Below are 20,109 nucleotides of genomic sequence, written 5' to 3'. Positions count from 1 at the left end.
ATTAGTCAGACTATGTGGTGGCAGTATAACCAATTTTCTCAGAAAACTTCAGACAAGGATTGGTAGAATGCTGAGTCAATCATATATGTTGGTGGAGCCACCAACTGCCTCAGCCAAAAGGTTGTACATATAATATATATATATATATATATATATATATATATATATATATATATATATATATATATATATATATATATATATATATATATATATATATATATATATATATATATATATATATATATATATATATATATATACATATATTAGGGAGATTTTAAAAGAACAAACTCAGAGCTCTGCAGTTTTCCTCCAGGCTGTAGAATAAAGCCCATAGAGTCAAACAAATACCAGAAATTAAACCCTGGGGGCTTAAAATGGAGCAATGAAGACAGCTATTTAAAAATAAGCAGGTAGCGATGACTGTGCAGAGACCCAGCCTATTAAGGGTCATTAATGTTCATATATCTTAATTCTCTCTTTGCAAGTAAGCGATCTCCAAACTTTTCTTTCTCAATATGGTGCAAGTAATTCAGGCATCTTCTAGTACCCAAGTTTTTTTAAAAAGTTTATTTTTATTTAATAAAATCAAATCATGCATTTTTAAAACTAGATTGTTTCATTTGTAACTTTAGAGATGTGTCATTCAGAAGCTAAATTTTTCAAAGACATCGGCTTTCAGAAATTGTATCAAAGAGTTCAAAGTGGGACTTCAGTCTCCAGTTATGATTCAGTTTTTTATATCCTCCCTGTCACTCACAGCGAATAAGTTTTTATTGAATGTACTTCATTGTTCTTTTTTCGTCTCTGTGGCTGGGACATTACAGTGAAGGTTTGTTCCCCGCAGCATAGATTAGTCTCGTAGTGCATGTGACTCCTGCTGGCTGCACACGTTGAGCCGAACAGACAGTGGTGATGGATTACATTACTTTAGTGATCGGGTTAATGAGACTGTGTTAATGAAGCATAAAGATCTAACAAGTCAACAAAATAGGCAAAATTCTACCCAAGAATGTAAAATTCAGCTAATAATAAAGCAATAAAATATAAATTCAGATTCAAAGTCAAATGTATACAATTTTATTCAGAGACTCAGACTCAGTAGACCAGTAGAAATATAAATGATAATGTTCTGGTAGAACATTATCATCTGGATCAGGATGGGTGGCCATCATTATGATAAAATATAAGTTAACCTAACTGGATTATTGGTCATGATCATGTTTCTGTTTGGCTGCCAAAGACATGCATCAAGCCACTTTGCTCTTCAAGCTAATGTTGTTTGGGGGTCCACCAAATAGAAAGTTTGGGAATCCTTGTCTTCACTCCAAGAGTCCTGCCTGGTTAAACTCCAGCCTAAACCTTAGACCTGTTAGAAATTCAGAAACTTTTCTGTTGTCTGAAACCTTTTGGCTGAGGCAGTTGGTGGCTCCACCAACATATTTTGAAACTGAAGATTATTTAGTTTACTTCAAGTTTTTGTAAAGCACATTTCAGCAACAAGACAGTTCAAAGTGCTTTTCATAATAAAACCATCATGAAGTCATTAAAATTATCAGTACACATCAATTAAGTTGGTCAGTGTTTCATTTACGACTGATCAGAGGCAGCTCTAAGCAGCTGCCTTAATTTAAAGGAGGTATTCTCCATCAGCTGAAGCTGTCTGAGTCTCTTAGGCAGGACTATTAACTTATTGCAGTAATTTGACTAAAGATAAACACATTGATGAGTTTCTCTAAGTTTTGCTGTACATTAGTCCTTTAATCCTAGAAATGCTCCTCAGGCAATAGAAGACCTTTATGTGGTGCTGAGGGTTCATCACTACTCTCAGGTTTTTGATTGGACAGCTCATTGCAGCTCTTGACAGTTTGGGAGCACATTGTACAGGTGATTGTTTGTCTGAACTAATAGTTTATTAATACTTTGGCTTGTGTTACTTTAGTGGCGCTGCATTCTTGAACATAGGAAAAAGATTTGCAATGCAGTAAAAGACTTGTGTTGCAAATCTTGACTCCAGCATCCAGGCAACGAGTGAATCTGAATAACAACCGGAATAAACCAGAAACCAGACTTGTCATTACAATTGACCACCATCCTGCAGTCTCATCCGCTCTGTCTCATAACAAGCTTCCTGATATATTTTTATTGTTCATCAATACTGCTGCTCTATTCATTAATGGACAGTTTATAAGAGGAGATCATAAAACTTCACATAAACACATTGGTTCTCCTGACACCGGCATGAATTAACAACTATTAATGTTTCAATGGGGAATTTGCTGAGCAGCGCTGTAAACTCTGGTGCAACCATTTCATGTCACAGTGACAAAGAGGTTATGAATACTAATAGATGTTCTTGTAATCGTCTTTGGTTCTTTATAATCACAGTTTAAAACATAGGTTGTTTATATCTCCAGCTGAAGATTTACCAAACTGATGGAAAACAGAGTTGGAAATTCATGTTTGGCTAAAAGTCCCAACAGAGATCAGATGCTGGTCATAATTCTTATTCTCTAGTGTTTGAATCTAACTGTAATATTCATAAGGATTTGGGGATTTGCAAGTACAGTCACCACTTGCTGCAATTAAAATGTATATTTACACAAACTACTGGAAATCTTTTAAGGCCTTATGATTATTAGGACACTTTATGATTATGCTAGTATTAAAAAAATGAAATGACTTGCCAAATCTGGCCTGAAGAGTTCTCCACTGATTTCAGAGTATTTAAAACCTGGTTATGGTTTCCAAAACCTTTACAGTATTTGTAGCAACAAAGCACTGTCTAAATATTATATTTTTCATGTGAATCCAGTTTTGTGTCTGATGAGACGACTATGCCATTGGACCCAAACTGTCAAGTCTAACTACAACTTCATCATTAAAAACCCTGCAGCGCCATGAGCAGTCGTCTTCTTCTTCAAAGTTCGCACCAGTAACAACATCCAGTTCTTGATTATGTAACTTGTGTGATGAGAAAAAAGTGTTAGCATTGCAGTTTTGTAAAAATACACAAATTTCAGTTCGACCAAAAACCCATGTCATCATACGGCAAACAACTTTCAGAAGAAAATATGTTATTTTCCAAAACTTCTGTGTTTGCATTAAGAAAATATTAAATTGTGCAATTTTATGGAAACACATTCAATGACATTTATCACACATCAAAGTTAAACAAAATTTTACTTTTTTGTTTATGGATTTTTATCTGAAAAATTTTCTTATGTTTTTGTTCAAAAGCTCCGTTTGAAGTCTTTGGTTAACTTTCAAATGGATGATGCATCTGTTGTTTCCATTACCCTTCATTTCCTCTTCATACACAGAGAAGAAAAAGATAGCAGGCGTCTTTGTCAGCACAGAAGGACACTTAGCCTTCTTTTTGTAATCCCAGTGCATGCTGGGATTACATGAAGGGAATCAGTGACAGGGGCATCATTCTTCCCACTCGCTGAGGCAGGTTTCATTGTGTGGTTTCAATGAGGGTAAAGAACAGATGTATGCTTTGTAATCTTGCGTCCGAGCTGGCTAGCTGATTCGGTCAGTTGTCCTCAGTCTGTGGCCCAAATCAACCCAATACAATGGCCCCGTAATGGCATAAAGATTGAGGTCTGGACGGGGCATCAATCACCAGGATGTGGCTTAGCTGACCCTGAGCCCTCAACCAGAGAGAGTTTAGTTAGTGCAGGCCAGAGGAGAAATACAAAGGGAGTGCTCAATGTCGTCTATGACTTTTCACAATTAAAGAAAATAATCCACTCAATAAAACTTTTTATTTAGAGTCCAGCTATTTCACAAAAAATGGAAATCATTCAATGCCTTACTGGCCTTACACTGTTCAATGTCATTGTTTCTGACATTGAAAACAATGTCAAAACTTTAGCTTTAGCTTCTGGGTCCACATAGGTGGAATTAGTAATAAATAACAACCTAAAAAAGTAATGTACTAAGTGCTGATAAATTTAGAACTTTCCCTTTAGACAGTTTTCTGAAACTAAAAGTTGGACCACATTAAAAGTCCACTAGACTGAGATCACTTGTTAGTGCCACCAGAACAATGGCAAAAAAAAAATATCTTAATGAAACTGTGGAAATGGGAAAATCCAAAGAGGAAAGGTTTATAAAAGTAGCTTTTTAGGCTGACAGTACAAATTCTTCACTTTGATGAGTCAGGGTTTCCTTTTTCTCCATTTTCTCATTCAGAATTTGTATTAGCCTTTTGTGCTCCTCTATTGAACTTATTCCATTGATTTCACTCCTAAAACATACAGCTTCTTTTATCTCCAGAACTGCTTGAAAAACATCTAAGATGGTGATGAAAGGGGACGACTTCTTGCTTCCACTTACCTGCAGGTATAGAGCAAAGATAAGTTGCCAGCAATCCACTTAATGGTAAAAAAAAAAAAAAAAAAAAAAAAAGAAAAGAAACGCTGTCTTTTATCTGGAGGAGAAAATACAGTGAGCTGGTAGTGTAACAAGGAGCACTTATCTCCCTCTGGTCACTAATGGTGGCGACAGCAGCTGTGTTGACCTCAACTAATGCTCTGTGGAACCTGAAACCTATAAAGGACGGAGTTAAAAGCAAAAAAAATCAAAGATGTAAGATGGTGTTTATTGTATACTGTATGCAGTAGTTTAAAAGCTAGTACATACAGTAGCTTTTAAGTAAGCTACTGTATGCAGCATTTACAATTATAGGAATATAAATGTCTAAGGAAAATTATTGCTCATGTTCTTGACATCATGAGGAATGCCAGAGACCAAAACAGCAACCAGAAGAAAGCAGAAGGTTTTATTTTCCTTTTCATCACTGACTTGCCGTTGTCCCCATTTACTGCTGGGCTCATTCCTGAAAAACATATACATTTATCTCTCCAATCACATCAGAGGATCTGCTTCTGAAGACGTGGTCAGAACTGGGTTTTAATGTATGCACCTATTCTGAAAGCACACACCAACGGTAACAAAATTGTGGAAAGTGGCTGTATGCTGTGTGTTTGTCATTTTTGTAAAAGTTGGAACATCTTTCAGTTTAAGCATTTGAAAAATCAGGATGTGTAAAACATGTGCTTTAAATAAATTTGTAAAAACAGAAAACATAATAGAAAAATCGTATCTATTATTTTTTCCTGTTCTAAAAAATTTTCAATCTAAAACATGCACATATTCACTTCAATATAATTCCTCATTACATCACCATATCAGACCTCAAGTTAATAATTTTTTGTTTTAGATCACTTGCTTTTTTGTGAAGTATAAAAACCCAGAGGCAGACTGGCCTCTTGTGTTTCATGGTTGTTTCTCTGTCTGTCGTTTGGAGTAAATCTGATGTGGAATGAAGAGAGAGAAATGGATATAGTTTTCAATAGTATTATTTGTGTTTGTGGTTTTATAATGCCATGCAGTCCAAGCCAGACGGTTACCTAAAAAAAAGTAAAGAGTTATTCTCATCACTTTTATTGCAATAACAATAGTGCCACAATATATCACGATAGGAATTGTTTTAAACAAACTCTGAGATTTGTGACTGCTTTGTTTTGAACTGTAAACAACTGAAGGATATTTAACAGTCTAGTTTTAGGCATAATGGTATATTAGGAACATTTAAGGTAGAAAAAATAAATAGAAACATTTTTGTCAAGAACACCAAATATTTTTGAGCTGTAAAATTTGAAAATTTTCAACACAATGAACTAATCAAAACAGGAGTTGTTTATTTACTCTGATTAGTTTTTGTAGTCTGTGAAACATTTATTTGTGTTTTCTTATTTGAGTTTTAGCTCAGTTCTTATGAACATCTTGTCTCTTGTTCTTATGAACTTAGTATCCTGTTGTGTAAGTTGGATCTGGTTAGTGTTTTATTTCCTCCTGTTGCATGGTGAGTTTACCGTTTTACATCATGGCTGTCAAAAGATTGAGACGCACACAGAATATCCAAGCCTGACGCATCAAAAGGTTTTATTTGTACAAAGTTTTGATTTTGGACAAAAACAGTTTTGTGAGCTACCATTCATCAAGCCAGCAATCTGGTGGAAAATTACAGACAGACAATACAGGTGTATCAAATCACAGTGTAGCTTTACAGCAATTTCTGAAGTTTACAAGTTTACCACACTGAAGAAGCTTTGTAGTGAAAGAAAAGTCTGACATCATACAAATCCTGCTGCGATTTTCACGTTTATTCACTAAGTTGATAAAGGGCTGGAGGGTTCAAGCACAAAAGGTAAAACTGTACAAATTCCATAAAATCAGTTGTAAGTAAAAAAAAGTGCATTTGTAAAACCTGTTCCATTTTTTACAACCATTTTGCATAATTAATAAATAGTTCATGTTTTGATATGACTTCAGACTGCACAACTCCTCACTGGGGGGTGGGAGGTGACACAGGGAAGAGGGAAGAAGGAGTAGTTTTTCTACAAATGTGAACTCCATATTTATCAGGCCTAACCATACAGTGCAATACCATCACTGGTCAATCTATCCACCAAATTGCTATAATTTCCTTTTTGTGTTGTATTTATATTCTTTGTTTTGTATTTATATTCTTATTATATTTACTGTGTACCTTGTATTTAATTTGTATTTTTTTGTATTCTTTTGCGTATGCTTACTGTGTGCCACATTTTTGCCTGTGAGCTGCTGGTAACTATAATTTCCTGAGGGAGTCTTCCCAAGGGATCAATAAAGTACAAGTCTAAGTCTAAGTCTAAGTCTAAAACAAAAAAAAGAGGAATGTTGGATTATGTTGCTTCACAGTGATTAACAAATAGTCATGTGAATTAGTGGTCTTTTTGAGGGAAACATCCGGTTAAGTGTCGTCATGTTTGCATAAAAGTATGGATGAAGCATTTCAGTGCATTCAGACAGAACCTCCCGATCACAGAGGATCTGAGCAGATATCAAAATTTACAAGTTCAAATGGTGCAGGAAAAATAAATGTTCCACTAAAAACCATTCAACCGTCAAATCCAGAGATCATTTTAACAGTGACAACTGTTAAAACTGTTCACACTGGTTTAACATCAGCTTGCCATTAAATAATGTCATGAGGGTTTTAACCATTTAATTGGAGTTGTTGAGATAGTTTGGTTTATAGATTGAAAAACAGCCTTTTCTTGCATAAACAAATTTCACAAAAACAGAGAAAACAGGAAAATGACCTTTAACCCAGAAGAATTCTGTCCAGCTTCACTTTTCTGATCAATATTTTGGAGCGAGTAGTGCAAAAGTCACCCAGAGTCAACCTCTCACTTCCTTCATACACAGGTCCCCTGATGGTGAACGATGTGTTTGCGGTGTTTCAGACCGAGGCCTCTTTCTTTAGAGTCCACCACTCGCTCCTGAGATATGTCCACCAGAGCGCTCGCTATGGTGATACCTGTAACCACAGAGAAAAAAAGAAATTCTGGTTAAAATATTCTTCATTTCACACTTAGTGCTCTGCTGAGGAACTTGTAGCCTTTACCTCAGTGGAGCCCAAACCTTTGGCAATGCGGACCAAAGTCCCAAACTTGAAAGTCGTCAAAACAATTATATCCTGCATCAACATGGGCTGAAAGACCACTCAGCAAGGAAGAAGCCAAACATGTGAGGAGGAGAATAAGTTTTTCAAAGGGTTTTGCTGTGAACTGAAAACCTAACAAATGATGCGATTTGGATCCTAAACAAACTGAGTGTTCTAGACCATCAGGTATGAACACAATATAAGTGACCAAAGACAAGAAATGTTTGGTGTGACTTAACTTCAGACAGTGAGAACTAAATCTGTATTTTATTCAGTGTCTGTAAACCTCTGGGTTCAACTGTATGCTCCTGACATTATTCTTTTTAAATTACTTTTCTGATTATTATACAGAGACTCCTATTACTGCAATCCAGAAAATTAATTAGAACAAACTTAGAATCCAGAAAAAAATCTTCCAGAACAAGAACATTTTGCTTTTATTATTACTTAGAAATATCACTTTTACACATTTAGAATGTACTTAGAAAGTCCAGAGTTATGTTGCACACTCGAACGTACATGATGTTGAGACATGCAGTCGTTCTCTTTTTCTTCTTCGATAACAATACAGAACTTAGGACCCCAGGCTGACCCACGAGCCTGTGAAAACTGATCCCTAAACATAAACAGATCCCAAAACTTTCATGGGAAGAGAATAGAATCACACAAGGGGGGGATGCAAAGTCTTCAGCAACTGGTGCCCCACAGTTATAGAAAAAAATGGAGTTCAATTCTGTTCACTGAAATTCATCCAGTCTTTTTTCACCATATCATTCATTCATTTCTAAATATTTAACTACAAACTAAATATCTATTTAGAGAGGTAAATATTGAATTTGAAGCTACCTATTTGGTTCTCAGCTAAATATTTAGTCAATATGCAAATTCACTTAGTAATAACCAGAGGTGGATTATCAAAATAAAAGCTGGGTCTGGGAAACCTCTATATAAACCTCTGTCATAAAGTGGTGGTGGAAGGTGGTGAGGCAACAGGCGGGAGAATCAGGATGAAGTAAAACGATGATGAAAAAATCCAAATATAAACAGTCCAACATCCAGGCTGAGCGGAAGCAAAGGCTCAACACCAGTAGCAACAGGTGATTCAAATGGACAACATTTCAGACAGGATAGACGCTAGAACTGAAAAATGACAAGGACCCGCCGAGGAACAAAAGACACTTGTGGGGAAACATGACATACCTGGGAATAATTAAGGGAAGACAGGACAACACAGAGACTCAGAGTCATAGAAACTCAAAAATAAACACAGAGAAAAAACACAGATCCTGACAACCTCCATGTAAACTGTCACAGTCACTGCCGCTCTCTTGATGTCTGCATTGACTTTACGTCATATTTTAAGCTGAAATGTTGTACATGTTCAAAAGAAAAGAAATACAGATGAAAAGCTCACATCAACAACAATTAAAGCAAATCAGTCATTCCAACAGGAATTTATATTAAGGTTCACAAAGCCGAGCTTTTATTTTGGCATTCATTTTAGCTCCAAGCTACATATTTAGTTTGAGGTTAAATATTAAGCTTGCTAACTTTATATGTTGTTTGACATTTATAAATCAATGAGTAACATGGTGAAAATAGTGAATGGATATGAACTTCTTCAATACATTTTGCTGAAAATGTATTGAAGAAGTTCTTCAATACATGCAAAATTGGAGATTACTACTCAAATGAGGTTAAAGGTCAGAAAAAGAGTCAAAATAACTTTCTCTCACTGCTCAGATCTACACTTCAACATCAATGTAAAGAAAGTTAAAGGAAATATCATCTTTGTTTGTCATTAATTTGTAATATTTATTTTTGTGATGTTTAAATTTAGCTGTTAGTAATTTAATATCTTTCTTGTCTTCCCAATCTAGCTTTATGTGCTCTGATCATGTCTACTATTTTTATAGCTATGCACCAATTGTGCATCAGTAAACCTAAAAGTAAACATCTGTTATGACTAGACACACAAACTGAAAGCTTTCCAACACTGACTCTTTCAGTAAAAACATGCATGAATCCTACTAGTGTTAGAATACATAAGCACCCTAATGTGAATATTTCTACTTTAAATGGCTTCCACTTTTGACTAATTGCCATTATAATTGTGTAGATTTTTACAGCTGAACACACACATCTCCATCAGCAAAATTAAATTGGTCAAACATAATCAAATTATGCTGCAGGTGAGTGTAAGTGCGCATTTGCTACCTTTGTGACCACACACATTAAATGTGATTGTTTTGTCAGGTGAGTTGAAACATTATTAAGAACCCCCCTCCCTCTGTGAAAACTCCAAAACATTCCTGAGAAACTAATGGGGCCATTTTTGAGAGACAAAAAAATACAAAAGTAGATCTGTTGTGAGAAAAATAGGTCTACATCTGGGAAGCATCTGTGGTGGGAGGAGCCGGCTTTGGCTGCAGCCAGGTCATCCTGAAGCTGAAAACATCAAAGAATGTGAGATCACACTGAATCAACACACAAACCATGAAAGAATACGATCGACACACAGGCGGTTAGATGTCACCGAAAAAGATCTGAAAACACGACAGATGATGCGAAAATCTTCAACGTTCACAAGTAATAATAAGATTGTATATTGGAAAACCAGGCTGACTTTCATGAATAGTGCAAGGAAGTCTTTGTTGACACTGACTGACAGATAAGAAGACATCACTAACAAAAGTTAGGCAGTATTTGGTTACCTTGCATAGATTCAACAATGTGACAGAAACATTCCTTACAGCGTTTGGTGTGTCAAAGGATGTTAAAGAAACGATCACACCACCATTCATCTGAACTGTTGGTTTAAGGCATTGTCATTTTGGTGACCCTGTGTGAAAGTTATCCTTTTGTTGCTATAGTCCGTCTGCTTCAAGGTTTGACAGCTTTACTAAGACTCTGAACTATCCATCCACTCAAACCAACCTATCTGGTAGCAACAATCACTTATCTCTATTCTGACTCTGATTCTGTTTAAATTTCAGCAGGTCTTCACATCAAAATATCAAAATATACAGAGTTGCTGCCCTGTGAATAGTCTATTCACTATTTGTGCTAAGCAGTCAAACAAGTGGGTAGTGAGGATATAATGGGAGTAAGACATACAGAAGAAACGCTCAACGTTTGACTAAGAGTCAACAAGAAGACAGATGAAAGAATGGGATTGACAGGAATCCATCCCAGTGGGATGGATTGCTTCAAAGACAGAGAGGTTCAACGTATCAGAAATCAATTTCAAGTCAATGGAGCTCAGTTTGTGAGCTTTGCTCACCGATTTCTGTTGAGAAGCAATCCAGTCAGACTCAGGGAGGGAGGCAGAGAGAGAGGGCTCGGAAGGTCGACGCAGTAAAGGCAAGTAGAGGATGATATTGCCGGGAAGATTCTAACAGGCCACTAGTCAAAGGTCTGGTTACAGAAAGCAGAGTAGTTGTTATGTCTGATTGATAGCTGATGACTGGGCACTTAACAAGACAATGCTGGATTTATTCTTTGCTTAATCAAATAAGTGGGCTGTAATTTAGGCATTTTGTGCCCTGCTGCTTAAAAAAGAAGTCTCAAACTCTTGCATTCACCATTTTTGCATTACTGTTATTGTCTAGAACATAGACAACAACACTGAAATAAAGGCCCATGTGCATATCCTCCCAGAATGAGCGTAGTCCAAATCTCGGGTAATGTCATTCAAAGTTAAACACTGACTCTTTCAGTAAAAACATACATAAGCACCCTAATGTGAATATTTCTACTTTAAATGGCTTCCACTTTTGACTAATTGCCATTATAATTGTGTAGATTTTTACAGCTGAACACACACATCTCCATCAGCAAAATTAAATTGGTCAAACATAATCAAATTATGCTGCAGGTGAGTGTAAGTGCGCATTTGCTACCTTTGTGACCACACACATTAAATGTGTGTGGAAGGACTTAGTCAATCTGAAGTACGTTGCTTAGGTGTATCAGATTAATCATAACATTATAAACATAACCAAACTTTCATGCAATTAGGGGATGTGTGTAGTAAGCGGACCAGTGAAAAGCATAATATGTATCATTTCCTGTTTACACAAATGAATGAATAGCTTGTGTATTGCAACAAAGCTGCAGTCCGTAGAGGCTTTTTCTGTTTCCATGCTTATTTTACTCTTTCTGTGGGTAATGATGGGAGCAAGTTGCAGCTAGCATGTGTCTACATGCGTCTCAAAGGGCTTGCACATGACCAGTTTTATTCATCCCTTTCTTACTTTTGTCAAGTAAGAAAGGGATGAAAAACTAGTTACAAAGACAAGACTAAACAATACTGCTAACTTACAAAAACTTGGCCTTCTTTGTTTTCACTGGTTTCCATCCTGACAGCTGTACTTCACACTTTCACTAAGAAGCAAGCAGAGCCAAACTAAATGGTACAAAAACATTCAAAACCAAGACAAAACAACAAATTTTTATTAGTTAAAAATGTAATGAGATCAAGTTTTTGTGAAATCATCAAAATGAACACAAGTCTGACATTCTGCTAAAATTTCCTGAAAATTATGCATTAATTAAAAATAAATGCATTCCTTAGAAAATGTTGAGTTACTCAGATTGCTTAAGCCTTAATTAATCATTACAGTTTCGATTCAGCTAATTCAATTAAAGACGGACTAATTTTTGTGCTTTTTAGCATCAACAGCATGGAGTGTCTTGCTGTTACCATCTGAAGAGGAGAGTTTGAAAAATAATTCAAACATCACAGGAATATCACATGCAATTCCATCACTATCTTCAATACCCTACAAGAGATATTAAAAATGAATTTTTGAAAAAAAAATTACATTTGATTGAACATATTTTTAGAACAGAGCCATTAGCATATCTGGTTTTGAGGATACCTTATAGAAACGTATCCTCCTTCAACCACTCTCTTTCCCCCTTTCCAGTTCTCATTTATTCATTTGGTGACATTAAAGTTCCAGTGTTTCTGTATTCCCAGACGGATTTTAGAAAACACCTCTTCTGCTGCACAGGCAGAGAAGAAAAGTCGAAGAACAACGCTGCACCTTTGTAATGACTCCAGTGTCTGAAACTTTGTTTCTCTGTCTGCTGAAAAAATGTTCCTCCTGATTGGTTTCAGTTTTCTAAAATGCAACTTTAGTTGAAGGAGAAAGTAAAAAGCAAACTGGTAAAACTGATATATATATATATATATATATATATATATATATATATATATATATATATATATATATATATATATATATATATATATGGCTCTGTCCATCATTTCAGGCCACGGTGACTTTGACTCAGTCACTCGGTGGACAAGCTGTCCCTTCTCAGTGAGATTTGGAAGCAGGCTCCATGTGTGAAAAATCATCAGCAGTCTGACTGACAGCAGCTGCTAGGCAGCCTAAATGCAGGAAGTCACATTTCATATTTGAAAGGTGAAAAGTGAGGATTGAAGTCTTTGCTGACTAAGAATTGGACCATTTGGGCAGACCTGTGGGATGAAGAGATTATGTGTGTTGAGTTCTGACTGGCACCATGCTGGTTCAGCTCCAATTTATTCTGATTTGTTCTTTTTACTAATGTTTACTCTTACTTTCTCCAGTTGAGGCCTCTGTTGTTTGGATGATAACTCCCTCAGGTTATGGAGGCTATGCAATTGGAAGGACTTTTACTCTTATTTTTTACTTTTGGGCAGTTATGATGATTCCTATAAACCAGTAATTAACTAGTATTTTCTTCATTCCAAATAATATTCAGGGGAAACAAAATAATTATCATGTGTTATCAGTGATTCAATCTTGAGAAACTTTTTCATCATTTGTGAGAGAGGTGCTCTTCACTCCCAAGCCTCTGCCGCAGGTTGAAACTGGATATCTGATCACCTGGTTTTGAAAAGCACCAGCTAAGCACAGTATGAACGTTTTCATTAAATGTTTCCCATAATGCATGTGGCCCAGCATTCCTGACTTCTTGAAGCCGGAGTTTGAAAAAGAGCAGGAATTTTTAAAGAGACAGCAGCCCAATTTAAAGGTGTTAAATTACAGTGTCAAATTTATTTTAAGTCATGTTTGATATTTTGATAAATACATAATTTTTATACAGCTAAAGTTAACAGTTACTTGATTGTACCATAAAATGCCTCTCGGTGTCTGGAAAACACCTTCCACCTTTAAACTGTGCAATTCTCTTGAGTCCTAAATGGGTGTGCCCCCTAAACCTGTGCCCATACATTCCATTCATGATGAGGTGGAACATTATCTCTACTGCCATGTCACGACAGTCATTAGATTATCGTACAGATTTCAATCAGAGGCCGCTTCAGAATCATTGCCAGACTGGCAACAAATCAGTTTGGCAAGGATGCTAGGATGAGGATGCTGTAGAGAGCCTTCTTGTCACCATCTAATATGATTTCTCATCTTAACTTGGATGGTAAGAGATATGGCAACATTTAATTTCCTTTAAGGCTAAATAAAGTATTTTTGAATTGAACGGCCTTGAATGTAAAGAAGAAACATCCAGCTATCCATTTTCTAACACCCTTGTGGGGCCGGGAGGGGTGCTGGTGCTCCAGCTAACGTTCTGGGCATCCTGAACAGGTCGCCAGTCTGTCGCAGTCAAGAAGGAACATTTCTAAAAAATTCCACTTGCGTGAAAATAAAGCAAAGGTCTGATCAGAGCCAGAATTTTGGTCCAGATTGCCTCCATTTTCCATTCTTCTTATCATGAATCAGTTGTGTTCTGCTAAATGTAAAGGGGTCAGTTAATGGTGACCCCTCTGGGGAGCAGCAAAGGAGGACAAGCAGAAAACAAAGCTTGGAAAGAGTGTGGGTGAAGTGGAGCTAAAATGGGCTTCCCTCATCATGGATTCCTCTTGAAGTGTCTCCCACAGAGAGTGGGTGGAGTTAGTTAGCCTGCAGCGACTTCTTGCCTGCTCATTCCAACATCAATGGAGGACTGCTGTCTGGTGACCGTACGCAGTGTCTCATGGGAGCTCCCGGGTGGGTGGGGTGAGACCACTTCCATTAATTTCATTTTTGACTGTGCATGCTGTGATCACGGCAGACAGCCTGATTTTTAAATGAACGGAGGGAGACAGGACTGTTGGCAGCAGGCTTCAAAAACAGGCGGAGGGGACTGATGTGATCAGATGAAGAAAAATACCATAAGAGTCAAAAGAGGTTGATTCATACTCCAAGACTTGTCACCTCCTGCTTTTATTTTAAATAAGAAAATCATGTGGGAGCTACTGTCAAGTCCAAAATTTTTACAACTGTGACTGAAAGTTTTCCAGAAATGTAAATAAAGCTGTTTTAATCTCAAAGATTTTCTTAAACATTATTTTTCCTTGGCTCAAAACAAAACAAAAACAAACAACCCCCCATCCCCACAAATTGTCATCTTCCTAAAATAATGGCTCATTTATTGCCAAAAGTACTTTGTTTATTTATTTATCTTTTTTTGTTTATGTTTTGAAAAGTGAGAAGGTGTGATTTTTTTATTTTATTTTTTTTGACAAAATCACTTATGGCAAAAAACTACCCTAGGCCGTTATTTAAAGAAGATGACGAAATGTGAAAATGTTTCATTATTTCCAAGTTTCCACACCATTGTATAAATTCTTACAGTTTGGCTAAGCTTTGTTTATGGGTCTTTGTAGATATGGAAACGAGAGTTTTGAACATGTTTAACAAACAGGTTGTTGCACTTGGAAATGTAAAAAAGGACACTAATTTCTGAATCTCAAATTATTCAACCAATTTGTGTAAAGAGGTATGTTAAATCTTTTTATTCTGGCTTAACAAGCAGTTTTTCCATTGACCAGAAAATTGTGCAAATTGAAATTGCAAAAAGAGAGGAAAAGATGAAAACGTACATCAAAGTCAAACTTCATACCTCGTAAAACATGTTAGCTGCATATCCGCTAATACACTTCGGGCTGCCAATACTTAACCATCGCTGACTTTATTCTTCATTAAAGATTTACAATAAAGTGAAAAATTCAGTTTGTATCCTTGTCTGTCTGTGTAGCTCACCATTTTACAGTGAAATCAACTAAATAAGTAACATCAAGCAACCAGCTGTTTGTTTTTGCTTTATGAGAGCTAACGATACATTGCTCTCGACAGAATGAGGCGTCACCTGAAAAGTTCTGTTTTGGAATGACTGTGGCCGTAGATGTGACTGGAGGTCCTGAACTCAGTTCATTGATGGATTAACAAACACATTATGCTGACTTCCTGAACATGGAGTTTCACAAAGAGCAGGAGTTTCTTAAAGAGACAAGGTGTTAAATTACAAAGTCAAATTTCTTCGAAGTCATATTTGATTATACAGTATTTTTATAACAAATGAAGGTCACATAACTATTGGACTGTGCTGTAAAATGGTTCTCTGATGCAGGAAAATACATCATACTGTCCCTTTAAGTTTGTAGTTTGTGTTTGGGAGCAGTTCCCTCCAAGACATTTTTGTGGAAAATGCAGGTTCTCATGTCTGCTCTGCTCATTTCCCTCTGATAAAGGAAATTAAATCTACTTTTTGAATCAACCAACACAGTCTGACAGAAGAGGAGGAATGGAAAATAAATAGAGACTGAGTACATACATGCAGTGGAAGATGAGCTGAGGGGAGAGAACATCGGCACTGTGCTGACAGCGCACAGCCCTTCAAGCCTCAGTCAGATCTGAGGAAGTGCTGTTGTCTTTTTAGTGATTTCCACACCGGTTTGGTGGTCGACCGCAGCGACGGGGGAATATCACATGACGCCCAATTATAAGGCAACATGAGCTCAAATGGTGGAAAATCGGGGGGAACAATTGATCTGACAGAGAGTGTTGGAGGGGAAACCTGGCAGGTCTGAAAGCTGCCGCCGTATACCACGTTTTTCTTCTCAATAATACATCAAGCAGATGTAAAACTGTCTGACCTGGCTAAATCACGTAGCATTTGGTTGAAGAACCAGGAATTTTATTCGAACAATACCTTGAATTCCATTTCCACAGCGTTTGTTTGAACGCCACCGGCTGTTTGCCAGTGAAGGGCAAAAAGTAACAGTTTTAATGTTAAAAGCATCATGAATTGTGACAACTCTTTCTGTGAGGCTAAAATATCACATATGTGGCTCAGAGGCAGCTGATGGTTTTACAAGAGCAGTAAAAACAGACAACAAAACATAGTAGAGAGAGAGAGATGAGCAATATGAGATAAAGAGTTTGGCAGGAGCACGGGCTTCTAATGGAAGCTTATGCTGCGGCTGGGAAAATGATAAGCACTGAATACTACGGCGGCAGCAGTTTTCTCTTCCTGTGAAGGGACACATATGAGCAGACAGGAAGCCAGCAGCCAATCGAAATGTTTTAAACTGTTGAAAATACAGCAGAACGTAAACTACAGAGAGGTGCTAAACAAGAATCACAATATGCTTAAAAAAGTTTTTTAAGTCGGGCTCTATCGTTTGCAATTTTCTTAAGGATCGGTAATTATTGACTTTTAAAAAGCCTTTAAGACATTTTTGTCTTAAATGTTGCTAAATATAGTAACAAAGTCGTTGAGTTGGTAACAGTGGAGTGACTACACTGTGTTTCAAATTATTATGCAAGTGATATTTTCTCAGATTTTCTTAAATGGTCAAAGCAAATTTTCAAGTGTTGAACTATTACAATATAAATAAAATTTCACTGAACTCAGCTCCCCATGAGAACAGTATTTAAAAAAAATAAATAAAATAAATACTCCATTGTCCAAAAGTCACAGTACAAAGACTTGGAGGACATGTTTTCTCAAAAACTTGAGCTCACTTTATTTCAGGGACGACAAGCAGAAATGGATAAATAATCGTAGCTTAACTGAGATTCTGGCCAAAGTGAAATGCAGTCTCTCTTAATTTTCTTGTCACAAAAACAACAGCAGAGGGTCAGACAGATATAAAAAAAATTACTAAGTAATTGTAAGTAATTGATACACAATGAATTAACATTGTGTATGGTCCGACATTAATCTCATCATTTCATCAGGAAAATTCATTTTATCGTGATTATTAACAGCTTATCCAGCAGCAGCATATTCAGATGACGTGCCTGCACTTTCAGGTGCGGCATGTGTGTCAGTTTGTTGTGTGTAGATCATACCAGACTGTCCAGGTGGAGGTATTCCAGACGGGAGTCTTGGGAGATGCAGCAGCACAGTGAGGACTCCTGCTCGGCTGCCCCAGCACGGTTCCATGGCAACGAGCTTCGGCACCGCCTGTGTACGACACGACAGAAATTCTCAGCTAACATTCAGACAAACACAGAAAGTTGTACTTAAAAATAACTCTAACATTGTGTTTGTCGATATAACATTATGTTAGAATTATGAATTGTATCAGGAATTGTACCTGATATTTATCCTTTTGAATTTGGTTCCACATATTCTGAAATGAATTGTTTATAAGCTAAAATATATTTTATGTCCATTTATTTTCTGTTTGTTAGAGACCATTTGAGTTCATCATTGTTTGATATAAGCATGAATATAAATATATAAAGCATTAGCCAATTGAGGCAACTCTTGATGTTAATTTAAAGTGTGGATGCGTGATATGGGAGCAGAGAGCAGAGGGACTACTGCAGAGCAGCTAATTTTTTTTGACCATCTTCAACATAGAGCCTTTAAAACCACCAATTAAAATCTTAATAGTTTTCTTAAGGCTTAAGCCGTAAGAAAAACTTAAGCCTTAACGCAAATTTAAGGCTGAACCTTAAGTTTAGGCTATGATACTCCCAAATATTCAGTTTCTACATATTTATAGGTTCTCATCCTATAAATATGAGAAGAAAAAGGTTTAAAGCAATTTAAGTTATGATTTAAATATCACACTACTTTGTATTAAGAGCCACTGCAATAAATCAATATTTATGAGGAACTCTATTAAGTGTAGTCACTTATTAAAACTTGTTTTTAGTCAGAGCCTTAAGTTTTTGTAAAGGTGTATCAGAGATTAGATACGTGATTCTGAACCCAACTGTTATCTAAACAACATTTGAATCTTAGTTGAACTTCTATGGGTTTCAACAAGTTGTTTGCTGAGGAAAACACAGTTGATATGCATTGCTACTTACTAGTCATTTTTGGTTCTGCAGCTTATGAAAACATTTTACAGAACATTTTACATTACATTTGACTGTAACTTTGCTAACCTCCCTACTCCCAAAATTGCTCTTAAATGGGATTTCCTCTCTTGACACAGACTCGATGACTTCATTCACTTCTTCCACTGCTACTGGTGAAAATACAGAGAGATTATATAACTGAGTAGAAAATCAACATCAATGAAGTTCACAACTTCTCCTTTTTTTCTCTCATTGGACCATTTGAGAGAAATTCACGTCAATGGGAGAAATCTCAGATTGAACAGTGAGAGAAGATGACAATCAAGCAGAATTCCACAAGAAAGAAATAGCATGGCTAGATATGGACATTATGTTGACCAATTTCTCCAAATACACATACAATAAAAACTAGTTTTGATGCACCTATTATCCGCCCTACTTTTTAAATTAATTTATTTTGGTTGATTTGTTTCCTGTGAGTGATCCCAATGAGACGTCTGCATAACAAGATCAAATGTCTCTGGATAATTCATCTCAGTGGAAACAAGAAGAGTCACTCATATTGATCTAGTTTGACCCTCCTGCCATACTGTACCACAAAAGTCACTGACTGTTTCACATTGACTGTAAGGGAAGTTAGATATATTTCTATTAACAAACTGTATACAGTATATCTGGCTCCTTTTCACACCTCTAAGTTTATCAAAGATTTCATCATTATTTTATCTTTGACTTGAATTGTTAAATTCCAACTCAGAAAAATTATAAAAAAAACAAAACTAAAATTAAAAAAAGTCTATTGTCTATTGTTTTTCATTTTTCTAAGGCATGTATAACTGCATTTAGTTGTATTTTATTAAATGAATATTGTTATATCATTTCTTTCATAAGAGCCCTTGTGACACATGAGCAGGATAGAAGGTTGTTTGTGACACTCTATGTTCATGTATTTATTATAAAATATTGAACAACTAATATTTTTGAGATGCCAATAATGTGTGCCGATCAAGGATATAATCATAACTGTTACCCAGTTATATACAAGTCTTCCAAAGTTTTGTCACTTGGAACACTTGGAAATGCAAAATAATGTCCTCAAACACTTTTATCACTGACAAATCATAGCTATCTCAAACGAATATGTTCTTTTCACATGTACAAGTGTCTAATTAATGGACTTCAATGAAATAGTTCGGCTACAAGAATTATTACATCTACAACCGAACATAATCTGCCGCTGAAAACCATCTAAATGTCTTTCAGATGTATCTATATTTATTTTTTATTTATTTATTTTTTATCATGAGCTGTGTCAGCATACTCTTTTTTTTTCAAGCATTTTTGGTAAAATTGTATGAAATTTAGATGTTAAACCGTATTACTGTATATTTCGGGTCACATAAGATGAATATAATTCCAGCTTCATGGAAATGTGTTTGCAAGAAATTTGAAGATTAAATGAGCTTTGGGTCATCAAGACAACTATGCAGAATAATATATTTACCATTTAAG

General features: G+C 36.1%; 1 protein-coding gene across 1 annotated transcript in view; it reads right to left on the bottom strand.

Moving 5' to 3' along the window:
- Positions 1–5,933: 5,933 nt before the first annotated feature.
- Positions 5,934–20,109, bottom strand: part of LOC129353959 (attractin-like protein 1) — a 245,616-nt gene continuing 231,440 nt past the window's right edge. Inside the window, exons 29-30 of the mRNA XM_055023407.1 lie at positions 17,635–17,749; positions 5,934–7,378 (exon numbers count right to left, since the gene is read on the bottom strand). Coding sequence (XP_054879382.1) covers positions 7,257–7,378; positions 17,635–17,749 — 237 coding nt within the window. The 3' untranslated portion in view covers positions 5,934–7,256. The remainder of the gene's footprint in view (positions 7,379–17,634; positions 17,750–20,109) is intronic.

Source organism: Poeciliopsis prolifica, unplaced genomic scaffold (genome assembly GCF_027474105.1).
Source record: "Poeciliopsis prolifica strain line A6 unplaced genomic scaffold, Auburn_PproV2 SCAFFOLD100, whole genome shotgun sequence".
Classification (NCBI taxonomy): domain Eukaryota; kingdom Metazoa; phylum Chordata; class Actinopteri; order Cyprinodontiformes; family Poeciliidae; genus Poeciliopsis; species Poeciliopsis prolifica.
This window is presented reverse-complemented; position numbering and strand designations above follow the sequence as displayed.